Source organism: Argopecten irradians, chromosome 9 (genome assembly GCF_041381155.1).
Source record: "Argopecten irradians isolate NY chromosome 9, Ai_NY, whole genome shotgun sequence".
NCBI classification, from domain to species: domain Eukaryota; kingdom Metazoa; phylum Mollusca; class Bivalvia; order Pectinida; family Pectinidae; genus Argopecten; species Argopecten irradians.
Window position 1 is genome coordinate 9,192,380 of NC_091142.1, and position 26,854 is coordinate 9,219,233.

Consider the following 26,854-nt stretch of genomic DNA (forward strand, 5'->3'; position numbering starts at 1 on the left):
GCCAAAAGGGGCAAATAGGCTAAAACTTTAAAAATCTTCTTCTTAAATACTGGAAATGGTAGAGATGGAAAGGTTTTGAGGTCCTTTACAAAAATTGTGAATTATATGACCCTGGGGTCTCACGTTTCCCCCTGGGGAGGGGGTCAAGTTTACTAAAGTTTATATAGGGAAAACACATTTATGAGCATTTTTGCTCAATTTTCATAGGAAATGAGTCAATTGTCATCAGAATTATCCCTATGTGATGGCCATTGAATCTTATTAACAAATTTTCCATGACTTATCCCCAGGGGCCTTAGGGGCGGGGCCAAAACGGGTCAAATAGGCTAAAATTTCAAAAATCTTCTTCTGAAATTCTGGAACTGGTAGAATCAAATACTCTGCATAGATGGAAAGGTTTTAAAGTCCTTTACAAAAATTGTGAATTATATGACCCTGGGGTCTCGGGTTTCCCCCTGGAGAGGGGGTCAAGTTTACTTTAGTTTACATAGGAAAAACACATTTATGAACATTATTTGCCTATTTTTCATAGGAAATTAGTCAAACTGGGTTAGAATTATTAGCCTGAGATAGCATTTTAACATTATATCCATATTGGTCCTGGCTGACCCCCAGGGACCAGAGGGGCGGAGCCAAAAGGGGTCAAAATGGTAATTTCAAAAATCTTCTTTTTGAATTCACAGATTTGATGGAACCAGATACTCTTGATAGATTGGAAGGTCTAACACTCTTTACAAAAAATTGTGAATTTCAATGCCCTGGGATCTCAGATTTTCCCCTGGAGAGGGGTCTCTTGTTACATATGAAAGAATGTTTAGAAATTGAGAGCAAAATACTTATCGATTGGTTTAATTCAAACGGCATGAAGGCAAACCTGGAAAAGTTTCAGGCATTTTGTTTTGGTAACAAGACCAGCAGAGTTTTAAAATCTTTTAATAATTTTGCGTCACAGAGAAGTTTCTTACCTTTCTCTTTATATTATTCTATAGTGGGTCTTTGACTTATCAGCGTGCCGATTATAAACACCTATGGAAAGAGTGGTTTAAAAATTTTACGGGGGGAAAATCTGTCCATTCTGAGGGGTTGACGATCTATGAATGTTGAAGTACCGCTCTGTTAATGGTAGCCTTTTATATAATAAAAGCTATTGATGATTGTAAAAACAATGCCTCACCTACTACAGTTGATTATCTAAAGCTAATTAAAGTGTTAAGTTATGACCACGATGTCTTGATTTCCATTTGACCCGAGAATTCAATGGCGACTGACTGAGAGCATGGCTTCTACCGACAGCAAGTACTTTTAATATACATGTATACTATGTTAGTGTTTATTCTGTCAATTTTTACTTTTTGCCATATTGGCATATATGTATATTACACTCTTGCAGTGTCTTAATACTCTATAGTAACACCAGTGTGATATACTAGTGTTCAATATTAACTTACTTTTTTACTCCAAGTGACTATGCTTACTTCAAATGTTATAATATTTTCTGTGTCATTGTCATTGTAAAGTCTATCAGTGTATAATTATGTCTGTGATATTTTGCCAGCCATTTCATAGTTAAATTACAATATACTTATGTTTGTCACGAGAATAGCACTATACACAGTGCTCATGTTGTATTTGTTTCTGATATGCGACGCAAAATAAAATTTCTTGAATCTTGAACCTTGAATCTTAGAGGGGCACGTATTGGGTCAAATACGGTCCGTCTTATCCCATATCTGTTACTTTGTGTATATAGTAAAATATGGACCGAAGCTCTGTGGACTGACAACAGTGATTCGTTATGAACATCATACATATTACAAAAATATTATAGTAACATTGATGGGCAATGAAAATATTTCTATGTTATAACCATGCATTCATTATAAATGTGTTTTAATGTAGATTTAATTTGCTTGGTATAAGTTATAACATCAAACCTTTTTTTGAACTAATACGCAACTGAAAATGTGTTCACATGTAAATCTTTCGCAAAATTTTGTTTATTTTAATTTTATTCACAATTTTGTAATGTATCAGGTCAGTAATCATGATTACCTCATTGATTTCATCTGATTTTGGCGCTTAAAAGTACAAAGCCTGGTAATAATCATGTTATATAGAGAAATGTCTACTAAAACCTCGGCAGTTATCACCCCCTCTCCACTACAAATGAACTCATTTTCCAAGTATGTTTCTATCACTGTTGTTATAACCACTCCAGAACTATCCTACATTGTAGATGCTACAAGGGTTACTATCACTGTCATTATATCCTCTCTGGACCATCCTCACTGCTCAGGGGTTACTATCACTGTCGTTATATCCACCCCTGGACCATCCTCACTGCTCAGGGGTTACTATCACTGTCGTTATATCCACCCCTGGACCATCCTCACTGCTCAGGGGTTACTATCACTGTCGTTATATCCACCCCTGGACCATCCTCACTGCTCAGGGGTTACTATCACTGTCGTTATATCCACCCCTGGACCATCCTCACTGTTCAGGGGTTATTATCACTGTCATTTAATCCTCCTCTGGACCATCACCCAGTCTCCAGGGGTTACTATCACTGTCGTTATATCCACCCCTGGGCCATCCTCACTGCTCAGGGGTTACTATCACGCTCGTTATATCCACCCCTGGACCATCCTCACTGCTCAGGGGTTACTATCACTGTCGTTATATCCACCCCTGGACCATCCTCACTGCTCAGGGGTTACTATCACTGTCGTTATATCCACCCCTGGACCATCCTCACTGCTCAGGGGTTATTATCACTGTCATTTAATCCTCCTCTGGACCATCACCAAGTCTCCAGGGGCTACTATCACTATCGTTATAGCCAACCCGGGAACATTTTCGATACTCCAGAGGCTATTATCACTGTCATTTTATCCACCCCTGGACCATCCTCGTTGCTACAGGGGTTTCTCTTACTGTCTTTAAATCAACCCTTGGAACATCTTCAATACTCCAGGGGTTACAATCACTATATCCACGCGTTACATTTCCTTTCATCAACAGTCAATTATCATTTTATAAGAAAAAATAATAAATTGGAATAAAGTATGACATTTTTGCTATTTTTTTATTCTTTTTTTTTTAATACAATTCTACATTAAAACTTATTTACAAAAAAATATCTGCATCAGCGTACAATATAGTGAAATTTTTGGAACAAAACCTCAAGTTTTTGATCTATTGAACTATAAAAAATGATGTCTAAATCCTGCAAAACTAACAACAGTTTATGAATTACAGTTGGGAGCAAACTAAACTTGGTATCTAGTGCACTTTGTAGTGCACACGTAGTGAACAACGTAGTGCACTAGACTAAACATTGTAGTGCACTAGAGTGCACTACGATGTGAACTCCAGTTCACTACAGAGTTAACTCTAGTGCACTTCAATGTTAACTCTTGTGCACTACAATGTTAACTCTTGTGCACTACAATGTTAACTCTAGTGCACTACGTAGTGCACTTCAGTTTTACAGTGTCTGTACGTGATACGCACATGTTCCAGTTTAACCTTACAAATACAAGTATATTCAAATTTGTGGTATAACTTGTATTCATTTTGAATTAAATAAATGAATTAATTTTCCGGATACCATATGGATCCTTACAATTATTAACATTGAATTGTAATGCGGGATGAAAGTAATCCCAACAGTGTGCATGGACAATTAAAATTGTCAATTAAATAACTTGCATTTTTAGATACAGTGTTCATGAAGCTACATTTATTCTAGCTAGATTATAGGTTTTACCAGAAATTTATACAGTATATTATCTAAATATCTGATTTTACATACGTTCATTCATGTAATCACATCCTTTTCTTGGACTAGTATTTGTATGATGGTCGTATGTATACCTGAGCCAGCATGTTAGTTAAATTGCAGGTAAAACAATTCATGTCCAGAGGACAGAATAAGTGTCAGAGTGGCGAAATACACATACAATATAGCTACATTGTAGGTAGGTTTGGGGTGGGGCTGGGGTATAAAGGAGCCAAAGGGGTATTGTCCCGAAGCATGTTTGGAATACACATATATACATGTACATGTCCATGTACACATGTAGTATAAATTTAAATATATAGTACATAATTAATAACCCCCTCTCCATCTCCTCAAAAATATAAATAAAATAAAAACAAGATACAAAACAATACATTATCTTCATTTTGAGGGAAAAAATATTATAACAATTATTCTCAATTGAAAGAATAGCGTATTTTGATAAAAAGAAGCTATAAGTTTATTTTTATTATATGAAACAAAACCAAATGGGGTCAAGTAGACAGTTAGACTTTACTAAACTTATCAGGTACAGAGGCTGTCACAGCATGCTATATATCTATTGAATTGAATGCCATAATGGACCCCCTGGGGTTAAAGAAAATAGGTATACCTTACCTGTGACGCCTGACTGATCATCTCAGGTAAGGTGTCACCTCTGGTGGTGGGATGGGGAAATAGGGAGAAAAGGGCCCTAGGCCTAGTGACCATATATAACGACAGACCTGTGTGCCTAGAGTTTACAGTATACAAGTCATATATGCGGGTACAGTGTATACCTGTATCCCCATGTACAATGTACAGTACATGTATATCAGTGTATGTGACAGACTTTTGTACCAATTACACATCAATAAAATATGATAACAATTAAATAATTAATATGTACACGTATGTAGTTAGAAATCCTTGATATGAATATGTATTTTATGTGTATGTGTAAACACTAAAACACAACATGAACTATATGCGACACTTACATTATTTTAATGTACATGCAGGTCGATGATCATCACTTGAAGTTATTAATCTTTTAATAAATATACACAACTTTTGCTGCTTAATTTTGATATAGATTTCATATGTTTATATATACATAGATATATATAGAAATAAATCAAAATTTAATATATCAATCAAAATATATTTCAGATATTATGATGTAATATAACATGTGTAGAAATATATGTTTAAACAGAAATAAGGATTTGATTTAAATGATTAGACTCATCAACGTGGTCCGTTTATCATATGGAATGATTTCGCAAATTTTATTGACTTATCGTACCAATCGCACAGCTGTTCAATAAATATATAAATTTCTTGCTAGAATTAATTAACAGAGTTAGAGACATATAAAATATATATTTGTATGTCTCTGACAGAGTTATTTGGGTACAAAGGTAGCTGATAATAAGAATTTTTTAATAAATTTCAATTTAATTTATTTCAGTTAAATTGTTGACTCTTGACAAAATACAAAGTTCTGTAACTTTTCAAAAATCAAAACTCATAGGGGACCTGTTCACCTGTATTTTCAGGAATCACAATATGTGTGTTAATTGACCAATTTATTCAACATTGGAATAACGATATTGATACTTCATCTCGTGGTAAAACTTATTCAATCTTTAAAAGTAAGTGGGAACTAGAAATTTATCTCCAAAAATTGTATCCAGAAGAACGAAAAACTTTATGTAAATTTAGAACTTCGAATATTAAGCTACCAATTGAAACAGGTCGGTGGGGCGGGTGTGAGTAGAGAAAATAGGATTTGAACATTACATGTATGTTATCTAGACATTGGTGATGAGTTTCATTATTTATATAAATGTGAAAATGATTTAGTAAAGGAAATTCGACACAAACATATTCCGGAATATTATTACAATTGCCCTAGTGAATGAAAAATGAAAGGTATGTTTTCAATATGTAATGTTGCACTTCTGAAAAAACTTGTCAAATTCATATCTAAATTGGAAACCCTATTAGTCTCCTAATGATGTATACTTTTTTTTTTTCTATATATTTCTTACTTTTATGTGTTTTGGTATGGATATATGTACGGGTATATGCATATCACATACTTATATAAATATATCCATGTATGTGTGTTTGTACGTATATGTAAGTGTTTATACTTATTTCATACTTATATACATGTATGTGTGTTTGTACGAATGTGTACGTGTTTATACTTATTTCATACTTATATACATGTATGTGTGTTTGTACGTATGTGTACGTGTTTATACTTATTTCATACTTATATACATGTATGTGTGTTTGTACGTATGTGTACGTGTTTATACTTATTTATTATTTCATACTTATATACATGTATGTGAGTTTGTACGTATATGTACGTGTGTTTATACTTATTTCATACTTATATACATGTATGTGTGCGTGGGGATATGAACAGTGTATATAGGTGTATGTATGCATTGTATATAGGCAATTGAGTGTAGGACAAAAGCCCCCCTGGACAAAAGCCCCTCCGGACATAAGCCCCTAGGACAAAAGCCCCTCCGGACAAAAGCCCCTTAGGATAAAAGCCCCTCCGGACAAAAGCCCCTTCTTTATAAAATAATGTATTTTTTCTTATTTCTATTTTTTTAGATATTTATTTGCTATTTGATACATTTGGGTATTATCAGAGAAGAGTGTCAAACATAATAAAAAAGCATAATTATGATGTGATCATTTGAATTCTTTTAATTTTTGAGTTATTGATATCAAAGAAAGAATAAAAAAACATGTATACATAGACATTAGAATGTTATATATACAAGAAACCATTAATGTTTACTTTATCATAACACACCTACCAGGCTAACAGCTTGATGTTTGCATTGATTATATATAGATAATTAGGAAAGTATGTTTAATTACAAAATATTTCTATCATATAGTGTCATAATTAGATTAACATCAATATAATTTTTTACATTTTTTTCTATAAATCATGAAATCAATTTATCAAATTTTTAGTAAAATCCCAATAATCCAGTAAATTATTACATTGTGTCTTATTTTGAACTACATGTATATTTGAAGAAAAAAAAACTGATATAAGAAAATATTTTATATTTTTTTTTTACTATATTTTTGAATTTAATTTTTTTGAAAAATGAAGGGGCTTTTGTCCTCTTTTCCATTAGTATGGAGGGGCTTTTGTCCAAGGGGCTTTTGTCCTAGGGGCTTATGTCCTAAGGGGCTTTTGTCCGGGGGGGCTTTTGTCCGTACCCCGCAGTTGTATATAGGCCTATGTATCGTTCGGTAATGTAATGTGACATATGTATGTAATGTCTTTATGTATAAAAAGTGTGAATTGTAATGTAATGTATGCAAGTACCTTAATAAATGTAATGTTTGTAATGTATTTATGTAGAATAATGTATGTATATGTAATGTGTATAATATATGTAATGTAATGGATTTATGTATTTATGTAGAATAGTGTATGTATGTAATGTGTATAATACATGTATGTAATGTGTATAATATATGTATGTAATGTGTATAATATATGTATGTAATGTATTTATGTAGTTGTATTTATGTAGTTATGTAGAATAATGTATGAATGTAATGTGTATAATGTATGTAATGTAATGTATTTATGTAGTTATGTAGAATAATGTACGTATGTAATGTGTATAATATATGTAATGTAATATAATGTATTTACACAGGTATGTAAAGTATGTACGAAAATATATTACATGTTAATGTAAGGATGTATGTAAGGATGTGTAATGTATGTATTATTGCTAAACTTGTAGAACATTATTATGTAATTGATGTATCTCTGTTCTGTCATCTCTATATGTATTTGTTTGATTGACCTCCTGTTACACACAGCTCGTGTGTCTGGAGTGAATAAAATGAATTGTTCTAATCAAAAATCAAAACCCATAGGGCACCTGTTCACCTGTATTTTCAGGAATCACAATTTGTGTGTTAATTGAACTGGCTTCATAGGTAATTACAGGATTAGGGGAAGGACAGTCATGCATGACAAGACAGGTGACTCCTAGCTTAGTTTCTTGCCCTGGGGCCTGGCCAGTACAGGTAAAATTCACCAAGCGACTTATGAGGGTATAATAAAAGTGTAATAGCCAAAACTGCTAAATGTACAAAATCTGACATTCTAAATGTGAAATACAAGTATATATAGCTGTTAATTTCTAGAATGGCAAAAACGAAGATATATGATTCAAATAAATAAATAATAAAATCAAATAAAAAAATAAATTTAATACATGAAATAAATTAAAAATAGATATAGCTATTTATATCTAGAATACCTAATATTTGATCTGAGTAATAAATGTAGCTATTAGTAAATGTATAATAACAAGTATAAAGTATTTGATCCTAATAAATAAATAAATTCATTTATTTTCTGAAAAAAAAATATCTATAGAAAAGGTGCATGTGGTCAAGTCATATCGCATCTTACGGTATATTCTTTACTTTAATATTAAAACTCATATAAGGCTAAATCACTCAGACGAAACCATATTTGTACACCAATAAAAGTAACCATTTTATTTAATAAATTAATTATTTACATACTAACTTAGTTATGCTAAGTTTTGATTACAGAGTACATTTGGTAATTCATCTAAAATAATTGAAATATATTTAAAACCTTTCAATAAAATATATACATGAACAGATTGTACATGTACAATTTATGCAATAAGTAGGAATATCAGGCTCATTTATCTTGTGCACTACGATGTGAACTCTAGTGCACTACAGTGTTAACTCTAGTGCACTACGTTGTTAACTCTAGTGCACTACAATGTTAACTCTAGTGCACTACGATGTGAACTCTAGTGCACTACGATGTTAACTCTAGTGCACTAGCTAGTGAACCGGAGTTAAATTTACTTGTGCACTCCAGTGCACTTCACTACCAAGTTTAGCAATTAAGTACATTGGAACCCTAATGGATAACTAGGCTCACTACCTTTATGGAGAAAAATCTAAAGGTTTATATTATAATATTATATTTGCTCAAGTCAAAAGTGCTTCTGATTCTAGATCAGAAGGTACTGGTCAAAAAATATAACTAATTATAAGAACAGCCTTATTTATATAGATGGTCTAATGTCTCTTAAGATTTTTCCGATGTCCAGTCCTAGTTCCATTTTCCAGCATGACTGCAGTTGTCCTCTCTCCTGGTCACTCAGGACCGGCTTCCCTTCGTTGTCCTTGTCATAGTACATCCCGGGATAACCTCGCCTATACATGGAGTCCACCACGAAGTGTCCTGATTGGTCAAAAAAGCCGCCGACGCCACCGGATCCGCCATGTTTTGATGTCACTAAGCAACGGTACACTTCCATTCTTTTTATGCAGATGAGCTTGGCCAAAAGGAGCTTCACCTTTTATGTGGGAGAACATCGCCATCACTTTCAAATTGGCGTTTTCCAGATGCTTATCAAATGTATCGTCCTTTAGCCTAAGTGTACCACAGTCCACGTTAAGCTCGCTCTCTCCAGCAAAATTTTTCTGGAAACATACAAGATAAACGAGATATTCGTTGGTCCCGTCTGCGGAAGATGGATTCCTGAACTTGTTAAAGGCAGGCGGGAATCCAGCGCCGTCATCATGAAGTTTGAGAACAGCAAAGTCCAAAACCTTGTCATGGAATTGTTCTGTCATACTGTATAAGATTGTGTTCTTTTCGTCTTCTCCCTGGTTATAGAATTCCACTTTGATTTCATGGCCCTCGGCTGCAACAATGACAAAATGCATCATTTCACACTTTTAAAACAATGTATTAACTCACTAACTAAGACAAGGCAATAGAAGTAAACTGTCGAAATATTACTCCAATTAAAAAAGAAAGAAAGGAAGAAACATTGACATCACAGCGTAATTCGTTCCCGCATATCCGATCAATGCTTTTAGCCGATTTTTTCTTCTAAACTGGTTCAGACGCAGAGTGAAAGTGGTTTTACATCTTACTGTATATGTTAAATTACAGCGACCAACAAACAGCTTTAAATAGCAAATATGGATATTTTTGCGTGATTATATCTTCGCTTAAAAGTGCACCACCTTTCACACTTTTAAAACAATGTGACATTTTTCGCATTGTACATTATGATATTGACAGTTTTCACATATTTCATCTTTTTGGTTGACTTGTGATAAATGAAAGCGTCATACTATTAACAAACTGATTTTACTGTTAACAAACTTATTTTACTGTAAATAAATTTATTTTACTGTAAAACAAACTTATTTAACTTTAACAAACTTATTTAACTTGAACAAAGTTATTTTACTATAAACAAATTTATTTTAACCTAAATAAATTTATTTTACTGTAAACAAACTTATATTACTGTAAATAAATTTATTTTACCGTAAACAAACTTATTTAACTTTAAACAAAGTTATTTTACTATAAACAAACTGATTTTACTGTAAATAAACTTATTTTATTGTAAACAAACTTATTTTACTGTAAATAAATTTATTTTACTGTAAACAAACTTATTAACTTTAACAAACTTTTTTAACTTTAACAAAGTTATTTACTATAAACAAAATTATTTTACTGTAAATAAATTTATTTTACTGTAAACAAACTTATATTACTGTAAATAAATTTATTTTACCGTAAACAAACTTATTTAACTTTAAACAAAGTTATTTTACTATACACAAACTTATTTTACTGTAAATAAATTTATTTTACTGTAAACAAACTTATATATAAACTTGTAAATAAATTTATTTTACTGTAAATGAATTTATTTTACTGTAAACAATTAACAAACTTATTTTACTTGTAAACAAACAAAATAATTATTTTATTTACTATTTTATTGTAAACAAACTTATTTTACTGTAAATAAATTTATTTTACTGTAAACAAACTTATTTTTTAAACAATGTAATTTTACTATAAACAAATGATTTTACTGTAAACAAACTTATTTTACTGTAAATAAAATTTATTTTACTGTAAACAAACTTATATTACTGTAAAAAATGTATTTTACTGTAAACAAACTTATTTAACTTTAAACAAATTATTTTACTTATAAACAAACTGATTTTACTGTAAACAAACTTATTTTACTGTAAATAAATTTATTTTACTGTAAACAAACTTATTTAACTTTAACAAACTTATATAACTTTAAAAGTTATTTTACTAGAAACAATTTATTTTGCTGTAAATAAATTTATTTTACTGTAAACAAACTTATATTACTGTAAATAAATTTATTTTACGTAAACAAACTTATTTAACTTTTAATACTTATAAAAATTATTTACTGTAAACAAATTTATTAACTGTAAACAATTATTTTTATTAAACAAACTATTTAAAAATTATTTTATTGTAAACAAACTTATTTTACTGTAAATAAATTTATTTTACTGTAAACAAACTTATTTGTTAAACAAATTTATTTTACTGTAAACAAACTTATTTTATAAACAATATTTTGTAAACAAACTTATTTTACTGTAAATAAATTTATTTTACTGTAAACAAACTTATTTACTTTAACAAGTATTTTACTAAACAAATTTATTTAACCTAAATAAATTTATTTTACTGTAAACAAACTTATATTACTGTAAATAAATGTATTTTACTGTAAACAAACTTATTCAACTTTAAACAAAGTAATTTTACTATAAACAAACTGATTTTACTGTAAACAAACTTATTTTACTGTAAATAAATTTATTTTACTGTAAACAAACTTATTTAACTTTAACAAACTTATTTAACTTTAAAAGTTATTTTACTAGAAACAAATTTATTTTGCTGTAAATAAATTTATTTTACTGTAAACAAACTTATATTACTGTAAATAAATTTATTTTACCGTAAACAAACTTATTTTACTTTAACAAAGTTATTTTACTATAAACAATTATTTTACTGTAAATAAATTTATTTTACTGTAAACAAACTTATTTAACTTTAAACAATGTAATTTTACTATAAACAAACTGATTTTACTGTAAACAAAACTGTAAATAAATTTATTTTACTGTAAACAAACTTATTTTACTGTAAATAAATTTATTTTATTGTAAACAAACTTATTTAACTTTAAACAAAGTATTTTACTATAAACAAACTGATTTTACTGTAAACAAACTTATTTTACTGTAAATAAATTTATTTTACTGTAAACAAACTTATTTACTTTAACAAACTTATAAACTTAAATTTTATTTTAAACAAATTATTTTACTGTAAATAAATTTATTTTTGTAAACAAACTTATATTACTGTAAATAAATTTATTTTACGTAAACAAACTTATTTAACTTTAAACAAAGTTATTTTACTATAAACAAATTTACTTTTAACAAACTTTTTATTGTAAACTTTGTTTGTTTGTTTGTTTGTTTGTTTTAGTTTGTACGTCCTATTTATAGCCAGGTCATGTAAATGCCATGTTTGTTGGTGGAGGAAAGCCGGAGTGAAAAACCACCTGCCACGGTTACCTGGCACTGCCCCACATGGGATTCGAACCGCATCCCAAAGGTGGAGGGCTTGTGGTAATATACATCTTAACCACTCGGCCACCGCGGCCCTTATTGTAAACAAACTTATTTTACTGTAAATAAATTTATTTTATTGTAAACAAACTTATTTTTATGTAAAAACTTTATTTATGTAAACAAACTTATTTTACTGTAAATAAATTTATTTTACTGTAAACAAACTTATTTTACTATAAACAAACTTATTTTATTGTAAACAAACTTATTTTACTGTAAATAAATTTATTTTACTGTAAACAAACTTATTTAACTTTAACAAAGTTATTTTACTATAAACAAACTGATTTTACTGTAAACAAACTTATTTTACTGTAAATAAATTTATTTTACTGTAAACAAAACTTTAACTTTAACAAACTTATTTAACTTTAAAAGTTATTTTACTAGAAACAAATTTATTTTGCTGTAAATAAATTTATTTTACTGTAAACAAACTCATATTACTGTAAATAGATTTATTTTACCGTAAACAAACTTATTTACTTTAAACAAAGTTATTTTACTATAAACAAATTTATTTTACTGTAAATAAATTTATTTTACTGTAAACAAACTTATTTAACTTTAAACAATGTAATTTTACTATAAACAAACTGATTTTACTGTAAACAAACTTATTTTACTGTAAATAAATTTATTTTACTGTAAACAAACTTATATTACTGTAAATAAATTTATTTTACCGTAAACAAACTTATTTAACTTTAAACAAAGTTATTTTACTATAAACAAACTGATTTTACTGTAAACAAACTTATATTACTGTAAATAAATTTATTTTACTGTAAACAAACTTATTTAACTTTAACAAACTTATTTAACCTTAACAAAGTTATTTTACTATAAACAAATTTATTTTACTGTAAACAAACTTATATTACTGTAAACAAACTTATTTTACTGTAAATAAATTTATTTTACCGTAAACAAACTTATTTAACTTTAAACAAAGTTATTTTACTATACACAAACTTATTTTACTGTAAACAAACTTATTTTATTGTAAACTTTGTTTGTTTGTTTGTTTGTTTGTTTTAGTTTTACGTCCTATTAACAGCCAGGGTCATGTAAGGACGTGCCAGGTTTGTTGGTGGAGGAAAGCCGGAGTACCCGGAGAAAAACCACCTGCCAGCGGTCAGTACCTGGCAACTGCCCCACATGGGATTCGAACCCGCATCCCAGAGGTGGAGGGCTTGTGGTAATATGTCGGGACATCTTAACCACTCGGCCACCGCGGCCCTTATTGTAAACAAACTTATTTTACTGTAAATAAATTTATTTTATTGTAAATAAATTTATTTTATTGTAAACAGACTTATTTTATTGTAAACAAACTTATTTTACTATAAATAAATTTATTTTACTGTAAACAAACTTATTTTACTATAAACAAACTTATTTTACTATAAACAAACTTATTTTACTGTAAATAAATTTATTTTACTGTAAACAAACTTATTTAACTTTAACAAAGTTATTTTACTATAAACAAATTTATTTTAACCTAAATAAATTTATTTTACTGTAAACAAACTTATATTACTGTAAATAAATTTATTTTACCGTAAACAAACTTATTTAACTTTAAACAAAGTTATTTTACTATAAACAAACTGATTTTACTGTAAACAAACTTATTTTACTGTAAATAAATTTATTTTACTGTAAACAAACTTATTTAACTTTAACAAACTTATTTAACTTTAACAAAGTTATTTTACTATAAACAAATTTATTTTACTATAAACAAATTTATTTTACTGTAAACAAACTTATATTACTGTAAATAAATTTATTTTACCGTAAACAAACTTATTTAACTTTAAACAAAGTTATTTTACTATAAACAAATTTATTTTACTGTAAATGAATTTATTTTACTGTAAACAAACTTATTTTACTATAAACAAACTTATTTTACTGTAAACAAACTTATTTTATTGTAAACAAACTTATTTTACTGTAAACAAATTTATTTTACTGTATATAAATTTATTTTCGAGTGCAATAAAGTTTCAAGTATTTCGAGGGCGATTAAGAACCGCGAAAATATATCGGCACGAAAAAAAATCAAATAAAGGTAAAATAGAACAAAAGATGTCTCTATCATCACGAAATGAAATCATTGTTAAAAATTCGTTATGCGTGAAAACATGAAATAAGTTCACCGCAAAAATAAGTTGGTTTACAGTAATCGAAAATATCCACTTTTCTTTCATACCGACGGGTGTAATACTGGCTGGTCCAGGGCAATAAACTCATGCCGCCTGAGGCTGTATTGCATGGCTACTCATGCAATAAAGCCTTGTGACGTCACAGCGTCAACAAAATTTCTATTTCCTCGGTAAAATTTTAACATTTTTCACAAACTTGATTAGTTTTACTATAAAAGATGCAAACAACGGAATTTTTGTTGAAAATATCACGTTATTTTTCATGTATGAGAAATTGACCTCTAGCAGTGGATTTCTTCGAATTTGTTTCAAAATGGCGGGATATTATAGTTGTAAAATTGCAATAAAACGTCGAGGTATGAAAGAAAAATACTCTTTCATAAGTGGATATGAAGGATAGGGATATTCTAACCTCGGGATCACAAAATGTTGCAAAACCCTCGACAAGCCTCGGGTTTTACTACATTTTGTGACCCTCGGTCAGAAGATCCCTATCCTTCATATCCACATATGAAGGAGTCTTATATTACGGTACCAGTCACCATGTCACTCACCCATACATGCTTTTATGACATGGACACATGTTACCACGTCACATGTGCGAATACGGAAACTGGTGCCAAGATAACCACATCGCGAGCACTTGACATGACCAACACTCTGGCGACACAATTTCAACACAGCTTTCCTTCTCTGTTTGTGCAAGTCAAAATTATGCGCGATGGTTGGATGGAAACCTTTTCCGTGACAATTTGGGCATTTATCCCTGACAACCAGTCTTTGCTATGGAAAAAAAGAATAATAAAAATTAGACAATAAGTTAACTGATATATCGGTCTAGATCTAAACACCACTAACGTATTTTGCAATTATTTATAGAAATATCGGAAAAGTAGCCTGATGTGATAAAAAGATTTTAGCGGTCATTGAGTGAAACAATTTATGGAAGTAGCACATTTGGTAGGTGACCACGGAGAGTGATATTGGTGTAGGGCGCCATTTTTTTCCGAGGAAGATAGTTAATCACTAAAGGCCGAACAAAAACCGAAAAAACCATTTGGGTAAATGAAGTCATGGAAAAAAACATTTTTTCTGTCTACTTCATAATCCAAATATTATGTTGAGAATAATGTTTAAAATTTAATTTGAATAATTTATTGAGATACATGTACTTATTAGGCATCATTTTTTTTTTTTTTTTACTTTTGATTTTAAATTTTCCTTGTCATGTATGACGTTATGATATTCAACGGACAATTCTTTCAGGCTATGCACAATTGACCTTAAATGACCTTAAACTTACTAACCAATGGAAATGGACGTCACATATGAAACTAAATTATTAATACATACCTCCTCGTGGATTCCTCTAGTGGGTTGAACACTGGCTTCTTCTCTTAATGGGATACCTGGATAAAGACAGGGGTAACTTGGTAAGTACAGTATATACCACGACCAGAGAACCAGAACTCAGGTTCATGAATTAGACTTAAGCTTAATTATCTTGTAGTTTAGATTTAGACAATCCAAGAGGACGTTACAAAAAATTACATCATTTATGATTGGCTAAGTCAAAACTTAATTCGAAGATTATTTGATGATCCTGCAGCATTTTTTCAGACAATTACCCAAATTTATTGGTATAGCTTTATAAACGATCGTTAGCATGTTTAAATGATAAAGTTAATCGTCGACGATTATTATTGTGAAAGGTTGTCTATATAGAATATCGAGTCTATCAATTAAATAAGGTGTTCGAGCTATACGTTATCGAATTAACGAAATAAAGTTTTTGATTTAAAGAACGTCGAGTTAACGAACATTCAAATTAACGATGTTCAACTGTATGTAAAGCAATATCAATGGAATCAATTATTTACCACATCTATCCTTAGAGCTTGGGAGAAGATTGTCGATATTCTGTGATTTGTGTTGGGCGCTTACGACCGGGACGAGATCACCATGTGCTGCAATAAAACAAATCATTTACAGATGTATTCAGATATTCAAAGTCATAAGAAATTTATGCAGCCAACAAACGAAGAAAATGAAGTTATTGATTGGATTTTTAACACTAAAAACATATGAACATTTAAAATCAATAAAGCTTTGGTATACGAGTACTTGGATACCGTATAGTCGGTTATTTTCGCGGTGATGATACTTCCTTGGTTTCGCAGGATAGTGCTATGGCCGTGAACATTTGATCCACGAAAAAAATGGAAGAATTACATATACCGTTATGGCCAAATTACGAACTTTTATAACCATTAAAATCTATTCTCTTGTTCTTTTTATTTTAAATCGAAAAAAAATGAAAATAACCATTATAGATGTTTAACATGTTCCTCGGTTTCCTTAGAAACGGTATGAAACAGAAATCCTAAAACAAGAGGCCCATGGGCCTTAACGGTCACCTGAGTTAGAATATATAATGAAACAAATTAAAGACATTAAAACACTATATGTTGGGCCTTGAAGTTGGTCAGTGATTTATAATTTGACTTTTTAGACTATGAAGAGTATTTGCTTCCATCAAACCTGTGAACTTAGAGGTATTTTTTTTTAATTTTAATCATTTTGACCCTGTTTGGTCCTGTCCCTCTGGTCCCCCAGGGGGTCATCGAGGACTGATATGGATGTTAAAATGCTATATCTTAGGCTAATAATTCTAACCAAGTTTGACTCATTTCCTATGAAAATTGATCAAAAAATGCTCATTAATGTGTTTTTCCTATATAAACTATAGTAAACTTGACCCCCTCCCGAAGGGGAAACATGAGACCCCAGGGTCATATAATTCACAATTTTTATAAAACACCTTAAGACCTTTCCATCTATAATCATTTGATTCTACTATTTCCAGAATTTTAGAAGAATATTTTTGAAGTTTTAGCCTATTTGACCCTTTTTTAGCCCCACCCCTCTACCCCCAGGGGGTCGACCAGGACCAATATTGATATGATATTAAAATGCTATCTCAGGCTAATAATTATAACCAAGTTTGACTCATTTCCTATGAAACTTGAGCAAAAAATGCTCATAAATGTGTTTTTTCCTACATAAACTATAGTAAACTTGACCCCCTCCCGACGGGGAAACATGAGGCCCCAGGGTCATATAATTCACAATTTTTATAAAACACACTTTAAGAACTTTTCATCTATAAAGTGTATTTGATTATACCATTTCAGAATTTTAGAAGAATATTTTTGAAGTTTTAGCCTATTTGACACTTTTTGGCCCCGCCCCTCTGCCCCAAGGGGGCCGGCCTGGACCAATATGGATATGATGTTAAAATGCTATCTCAGGCTAATAATTCTAACCAAGTTTGACTCGTTTCCAATGAAAATTGAGCAAAAAATGCTCATAAATGTGTTTTCCCTATATAAACTATAGTAAACTTGACCCACTCCCCTGGGGGAAACGGGAGACCCCAGGGTCATATAATTCACATTTTTTGTAAAGGACCTTAGGACCTTTCTATCTATGAAAAGAATTGAATTCTACCATTTCCAGAATTTCAGAAGAAGATTTTTGAAGTTATAGCCTATTTAACCCCTTTTGACCCCACCCCTAAGACCCCTGGGGGTCAGTCATAGAAAATTTGTCAATAGGATTTAATGCCGATCTCATACTGACAATTCTGACAATATTTGACTCATTTTCTATTACAAATGACCAAATAATGCTCAAAAATGTGTTTTACCTATGTAAACTATAGTAAACTTAACCCCCTCCCCAGGGGAAAACTAGAGACCCCAGGGTCATATAATTCACAATTTTTGTAAAGGACCTTTCTATCTATGAAGAGTATTTGATTCTACCACATCTGTGAGTAGAGAAGAAGATTTTTGAAATTTTACTCAATTTTACCCCTTTTGGCCCCTCCCGCAGCTCCCTGGGGGTGGGGACCATATAATTCACAATTTTGATTGGCCTTATGCCTTAGAAGCTTTGTGCAAAATTTCATTGAAATTGCTTCAGCAGTTTTGGAGAAGAAGTCGAAAATGTAAATTGTTTACGGACATACGACGGACGACGCACGACGGACGACGCACGACGGACGACGACGGACAAAAGGCGATTAGAATAGGTCACTTGACTTCGTCTCAGGTGACCTAATAAATGTTTAAACAACAAATTATAGTCTACATATATTTTTATCCTATCTACATGATTATGCATTTTACCTGGTCCCTCGGTTTCCTCAAAAACTATGGTAGTCTCCCTGTTTACCGCTCCGCTTAGCTCTGGATGTATCTTTTCATACTGAGGAAATCACAATAACGTTAGGAGATAAGTCAATGTTCGAAACCAGTCGAGAAAACAAGGGTTTATGAAATAGTGAACTGACCCTTTAAAACAAGGGTTATGAGATGTTGAACATTGAAGCAAGAGTTTATAAGATGTTGAACTAAGACTATAAAACTAAAATTAATGAAATATTAGTACATCACGTGACAAAATACAGGATTCTGATTGGCAACAGAGTTTGCAAGATGTTGAACTGAGGCTTCACAACTAGAATTGATGAAATATTAGTACATCACGTGACAAATAACAGGACTCTGATTGGTTACACACATGGGTACTATTTGCAATAGTGCCCGGGCAAGCGGGCACTATTGAACGTAAATCTATTGTGACGTCACCATTACATACAATCATTATAACGTTGCGCTTCGACCAAGACGTCAAGATGGCGGTTAGGCTGTTGCATTTGTGCGGGGACGGAAGCAAATGTTGCTTTTCTATTGAAGACAGATCACTATATTGTTCTATATTGATCTACTTTAAATCCTCATGAAACTGAATCTCTTTTAAAGAAGAACAGATTTCTGCGACAATTTATAAGTTGAAATTGTTGAAATTTATAAAGCCTATTAATGTAACAACTTGGTGTGGAAATGAAGATAGCGTTGCGAGTTGTCCCTTGACATGCATCTGTATGTCATGGTGATGTACTAAACCCATTATGGCCTGTTTGAGCCACTATATTGTCTCATAGTATTGTCACGTGATGGGATAGTGCCCTTCGGTTCTGGCACTATTACATCCCTTGACAATGCTACGAGGCAATAGTGCCCTCTCAATCAGGCCATACTAGATAGATATATCAAAGCAGATTGATTTACAAATATCGCTTAAAACAAATGATACTAAGTCTGAAAGAATCCGAATTTTAGACTAAGTTGTTCAAAGATTGTGTTATAAAAGGTTACGTTATTTATGAATATCTAAGTCAAAACTTAAGTCTAAGATTTTCCATGATCCTGGAGCCTGGTGAAATACTTACATCAGGTACAGAAGGTGTAGTGTCCTCTGGCCAAGGCTGGGTGTCTTCATTTCCATTACTGAATACCCTCTTCTGTGAAATATAACATTTGATGAAAAGACCCATAAGAATGCAGTTTTAGGACAATAATTCAGCTACATTCTTACCAGAACATAAAAAGTGATTTAATCATGACACTTTATTATCCTATAATCATTAATATTAACTTAATGAAATATGGCACAATGTACAGAAATACAGATTTGATAAAAGTCATGTAAATGAACAAAGAGAAAATTATATTATAATGAACATCATCGAATAAAGAACTGATATTATTTTAGATAAAGTATGGATTTATTTAAGTTTGACAAGAAATGCCTAAATGAGTAGCGATGATAAACATGTTATCGGCCTTGTATTGTACCTACCGATCTGTCTGCATCCCAAACTGATGGAACTTCGTCTTGATGAGAAGATCCACCAGAGGGAAGAACCTTTTCTTGTGAGTCAGAAACTTTGTAACGATATCCCGAGTCTGTTTCCAAATCGTTTTGTGACTTTGAATTCCTTATGGCAAGTACGTCATCTTCCTGACAATTGGCAGTACATGTCCACGACAGTTTACTGGGGTCAATTTTGTCACTGAGCCCTCCGACAGCGCCATACACATAATGACCATTGACACACAGAGCGGACTCGGGTATATGTTCGCTAGAGGAAAGATCATCTTCTTTTGTTTTTGAATCATTAGATCTATCTTTCGAATCTATCGCCAACAGTTCGCTGGGGTCTTTGCTGTTGCTGCCACTGCTGGGCCCCCCGTCAGTACCATGCACATCGCGACTGGACTTCTCGTGAACGCGAGTCCATGGTTTATAAGTCTTCGATTTATATTTATTGCCGTTAGCCATTTTCCATAAGAGTATCCATGTTTATCTTGAGGATTGAGAAAAAGACACAAATTTTATTAAAACAATAAATAGACAAAATATAGACATACAGGATTATGGATTATGACTCATTTATGGTATTGAGTACGAGAGCACATTGGGCTCATTTTGGTAAAAGAAAAAAAAATTCTTTTACCAAAATGAGCCCAATTGGCTTTCTTAATTGGGGACCGAATTATTCATGACATCAATGATTCATATATATATGTATTTACATCCTTGTTAATATAACATAATAACAAAAACAAGAATATACATAACCAATAAAATCATTAATATTAGATAGTTTCAATCAGGATATTAGATGACTATGATACTTTTTCAACTTCCCGTATCAAAGATCAAGCCAGAAATTAAAAAAAGAAATGTTTGTATTTTCAAGAAATTTACAAACTTGTATCTATATACTGTATATTTATTTTAATATAATGTAAATATACAAGACAAATAAAACATTAAATATTTTTCCACTTAGATATCTTTAAATATATTATCATTATATGTTGAATTATGTTAGTTTTTTTAAATATGAAATCAATAAAGATATATGTATTAGTCAAAAATAAGGAGAAATTGTACTTACGTCTTAATTGTATGTTCAGTCAAAAAATTCTAGTGGTCAACAGCTGTTAGCAATTTCGGTCAACCTTTATAACAAAAAAAACATAGGGATTTCCATTACAGGAATATAAAAAGGTGATGTAAAATGAAAGTAGATCCACGACACCACCTGTAAAGTAATGTCAGTTGACATGGGTGAATAAGAAGAACGGAAGATCCTGTTAGAATGAAGGTTCTGTTAGGGTATTTCTTTATTTGATTTGGTCATCTGAGGAGTCAGAGATTACCAAAAGCATGTTTGCCAAATATTGTCATATCTTTGTAAAAAATGCGTTTTTAATTCAGCAAGATCTTTTTAGAGGATTTAATTACAGATGATTAATTGTCATCCGAGCAAAGGAATTACCAAAGTAACATTTATAACGAAATATGGTCATTTCTTTGAAAAGGTGATGTGTTTTTTTTATATGTAGAATCACCTCATCGAATCACGTGAAATATTTACACTAGGTCTATATTTAAAACGCGTTCTTATCTGTGATATACCCGTAAGTAATCTGTATTTATTATATATCCCAAATAGTATTTGATGTCTCACAGGATTAATTCAATATTGTTTATACTAATCTATATATTGATGAATGAGTAATATCTTGTAAATATTATCAATACGTCAAAGGTCCTGTCACAAAACTAAGATGGTTGTTACTATAAATAGCTTTTGAAATATATTCTATTACTAGTAAAAATAATCCTAACGTGCCGTTCGTTAATTGTATTGTACAGTTGTTCAAACAAAGAACGATAAATAAATTGGAATACCCCAGTATACATGTACACGTATCTATAAATAAATCTTATGTAACATCAAATTTTATATTTGTACATTACATTGATTCTCTGGGTTAATATCTTTGTATGTAAAGTTGTAAATGCTATCTATCAATCAGAGTTTTGGTTAAAGGCCCACTACCCGAAACAAAAAATAATTTTCTTAAATACAACAATAATATATAAATTGATGACCTAGGATGAGGTTATAACACTAACTATATGTAGGATTCACTCCGGAACCTATGTTAACAAGTGCCGAATGTTCCGAATTGATTTGTCATGTCAGTTTTTAGGTAACCTGAGAACACATTTTTGAGCATTATTTGGTCATTTATAATAGGAAATTAGTCAAATGTTGTCAGAATTATCCCTATGAGATGGCCATTCAATCCTATTAACAAATTTTTCATTTATAATAGGAAATTAGTCAAATGTTGTCAGAATTATCCCTATGAGATGGCCATTCAATCCTATTAACAAATTTTCCATGACTGACTCCCAAGGACCTTAGGGATGGAGCCAAACTGGGTCAAATAGGCTAAAACTTCAAAAATCTTCTTCTGAAATTCTGGAACTGGTAGAATCAAATACTCTTCCTTCATAGATTGGAAAGTCTTAAGGCCCTTTACAAAAATTGTGAATTTCATGGCCCTGGGATCTCAGTTTTTCCCCTGGGGAGGGGGTAAAATTCAGTATAGTTTATATAGGAAAAACTCATTTTTGAACATGAATTGCTTAGTTTTCAAAGGAAATTAGCTAATCTTGATTAGAATTATTCGCCTGAGCATTTTAACGTCATATACATATTGGTCATGGCCGACCCCAAGGGGCCAGAGAGCCGGGGCCAAAAATTGGCTATATAGATTTTCAAAAAATTTTCTTCTGAATTCACAGATTCGATGGAACCAAATACTCTTCATAGATTGAAAGGTCTTAAGGCCCTTTACAAAATGTGTGAATTTCATGGCCCTGGGATCTCAGATTTTCCCCTGGGGAGGGAGTCAAATTTACAATAGTTTATATAGGGAAAACACATTCATGAACATTATTTGCTTAGTTTTAATAGGAAATGAGTCAAACTGGGTTAGAATTTTAGCCTGAGATAGCATTTTACCACCATATCGGTCCTGGCCGACCCCCAGGGACCAGAGGGACAGGGCCAAAATGGGTCAAAATGGCTAAAATTTGAAAAATCTTCTTCTGAATTCACAGGTTTGATGGAACCAAATAATCTTCATAAATAAGACCATGATACAATGACGTTCAGACAGCTAGACAAGGTCAAATAATCCCGACAAACAAAGGTTTACATTTAAATGTGATACATTTTTGTAGAATTAGAAAGGGACAATAAAGTGGTCTGTTTCCGATATATGTGCAAGTTTTTTAATGTTCTCTTAGACTGATTATATATTAAATTTAGAAATATTATTTTGTAAGACCTAGCATGTTTAAATTTGTAGATCTTACGAATACAAAAAGAACTCACAAATTTATCAAAATAGCTGATTTTAGTAACAGGGACAAAAAACTTCATTATTAGTAAACAATCATAATGACGGTTACCTCTACACTGTCTGCCAGGTGATGAGTGGATGGGTGAGATAGTTTGTGTTCCCTTTGTTTCACACCTGTATTTTATGATTGGAAATTTTCGTTTTTTTAAAGTTTCCCTTTGAAATTCCAAACTACATGTAGCTGTATCATCCTGGATATAAATGGTTCGAACACTAAATTAGTATCTTACGTCATTTTTACTATATTTAGACATAACAGGACGACAGTAATTTATATAATTTTGTAATTCGAATTGATTTTATATTCACTATTTTTTCTATATGACTATTTTAGAAGTTGTTCCAGATCTACATTACATAATACAATGTATATCCACATATCTACGTCGTACGTAGTTTGTCTATATTTTATGCTCACATTTGGTGACTGTCCACAACCGTATTGCTGTGTTAATCCGTGTCCCGAAGAAGAGGTTGTTTGAACGTTCTACCAGTAGTAGGCCTAACACATTTAATTTGACATTTCTTATATCACCATAAACTTAAACAACTCAGTTTTATATAAAATTCATAAGGGTGCATCACAGACAAAAATGGCGGTCACACTTTCTACCCGGAAGTCGCTCATTTCTAACAATTATACCGCCATCGTTAATTAGACAGTATACTTACATAAGTATTATTTGACAGATATTTAGGCTAAGTTTTTGTCAGAGTTTACGATTATATATCCACCACCATCATAATAAATAGTCAAACGAAACGGCAGACATAGATCTAGATAGATTTCGGATTTTCTAATGGTGGTCTATACCGCCATTGTTAATTAGGCAGTATACTTACATAAGTATTAAATATATATTCAGATATTTACGCTAAGATTGTGTCAGTGTTAACATTTATATATACGCCACAATCATACCAAATAATCAAGTAAAATGACTGACACAGATCTATATAGATAAATAAAAAAGATTGAAGACTTACGTTAAAGTAAACAATAGCTGTATAGCTGTGTCCACCGTCCAAATTTATAATTGTATACGTAACATGTGATCAACGCATGCGACATGTGTGCATCCGACGTATTGAGATTAAAGTCTGATTGACATTTAAACTGTTTTAATAAAACAAATACAATAACGTTATCTTAACTTACCATGTTTGAGTTGGACAGGTATTTTAACTGTCCTGTATACGTTCAATCATTATTAATTTGTTTGTGTTAGGTTTTTAGTATTTACATTCTCCATTTTTCCCCGAATAATAACATTGATATTTTTTTCTTTCCCTGTAAATTTACTAAGAAACTCTACTAACATCTACAAACTGATTTACATGCAATCCGTTCCTAACCAATACTTTACTCGAGTGTTAATGATTTTAAACCTGCTTAATAATATCCAATATAACTATTTATTTCATTTTTTCAGAACGAAATATAATCTATAGTGGTGAAAATATATGTAAATAACACTTTTGATATTTTCATTCAATATTGACCAAACAGAACACAGCATTTACAGTGAAAATATCGTTTTGGTGGGAATATCTTTTCCCCCCAAATATCCAACCAAAAGTACATATTACGTGCATATTTCCTATTTATGCTTCATTTTAATTGTTTGGGCATAAATGTCTAAATATTTTGCATTAGATTATTTTATGTTATTTTTCCTCGAAATTTGTGTCCAATGTGTGAAACTAAATTGGTATGCGGGACACTCGCGACTGATTGAAATACATGTACTGGTGTCAATTGGTCTAATTTAGAACTAAAATAGCGATGTAAAATGTAATAAGAAGAATATTCCTTGTTTCTTGATGAAAGTAAAATTTCATTTCGTGAGGTGGAAACGTTGGTATTTTTCACTCGTGCTTTCCACCTCACTCGATAAAATATACCCGATATTCATCAAGAAACAAGGTATATCCTTTGCTTATTGAAAAGTTTGTATGAAAAAATCTTTGTATATAGAAACCGTAATTCAAACCCGATGATATCAAAATTAACATTATGATCACAAATGTCAATCCAATATGAAGAAAATACAATGACTTATCTCTGTTGCTTTTTCAAATTTATGGAATGACATGCTAAAGATAACTTGAAAAATATTTTATTCTCTTACCTAAGTGAAGAGAGAGGGTTTCGCCTGGTGACGTATTCAGGAAATAATTCCATGGAGAGGAGATTACGTAGGAGGGGGAGGGGATGGTCACGCGAGTGGGCCAAGGCCTAACCGGGGACTCTGACGAATATTTTAGAAGAAAACGCATTCTTGGCTTTTTAAAACCATATTCCATCATTTTTTCAGAATTTAATTTCTGTGTGTTATTTAAAACAGATAACTTGGGCCCGCAAATTAGGATAAATCACAACCATAAATATAACCGAACGCTTTAACAGAAAGACAACATTTTAAAATATGTCACTCCCAACTTAGCCAAACCTACGCCAATAACGTGTCGGTGTTAAACAAATCGTCATAACTCTCTTACTTCAGGAGCTTTTGAGATATTGATTATACCTGCTAAAACTAGAGATAACAAATCATATTTTGTGTTCGTACAAGATTTTCATTTAATAATGCATTTTTCCGTAATTTATATTTTGGTTGCCATGATAACATTTTTACGCAACAAAAATAATTATTTGATACCAATTCTGGCCACGTCCTCTTTTGAAATTAATATGAAAGCTAAAAGATTACTAAGTCTGTTTCTAAATTAAACTTTCTGTAGTTGAAGCAAGACAGGTGAAACACGAATTTTAGCATTTTCAAAAATCATCGGTTTTTAATGTTGTTGGTTACCATGGTAACATTCAAAATTGAATTGAAAGTATGGCATTCAATAAAAATTTTAACCCTTCTGCAATAATAGACTTGATGATCAGGTTGATAAATGGACATCTAATAACTTTCGATTTCTTAAGTTTTCTTAAGAAACTTTAACTTTTCAATTCATGTGAAAACATTATTTTTCTTACACAATTTGAAAAGGTTGTAATCTGAAGTTTTTAAATATATATGTGTTGATTACCACAAAAGCAAAAGGGTGAAAAATCACTTTGAAAGAAAATGTCGGATTTTCGGAACTCTGCTAAAAATTCTTGGGAGTTAAGGGGTTAAAGAATATGTTTATTTTCGAAAAAGGTCCCT

General features: G+C 31.2%; 1 protein-coding gene across 2 annotated transcripts; it reads right to left on the bottom strand.

Moving 5' to 3' along the window:
• Window positions 1–9,093: 9,093 nt before the first annotated feature.
• On the bottom strand, window positions 9,094–24,779 carry LOC138331357 (uncharacterized). Of its 2 annotated transcripts, none has more exons than XM_069278922.1 (9): window positions 24,678–24,779; window positions 21,362–21,425; window positions 20,257–20,764; window positions 19,847–19,918; window positions 18,741–18,819; window positions 16,428–16,514; window positions 15,901–15,956; window positions 15,102–15,330; window positions 9,094–9,558 (listed from the first exon to the last, which is right to left on the bottom strand). In XM_069278922.1, exons 3-9 carry the CDS (start codon window positions 20,737–20,739, stop codon window positions 9,101–9,103), a joined length of 1,464 nt encoding a protein of 487 aa, XP_069135023.1. In that variant the 5' UTR covers window positions 20,740–20,764; window positions 21,362–21,425; window positions 24,678–24,779; the 3' UTR covers window positions 9,094–9,100. The 2 variants fall into 2 exon arrangements, with proteins under 2 accessions (XP_069135023.1, XP_069135024.1); XM_069278923.1 differs by lacking the exon at window positions 24,678–24,779 and adding an exon at window positions 23,740–23,824.
• Window positions 24,780–26,854: the final 2,075 nt, after the last annotated feature.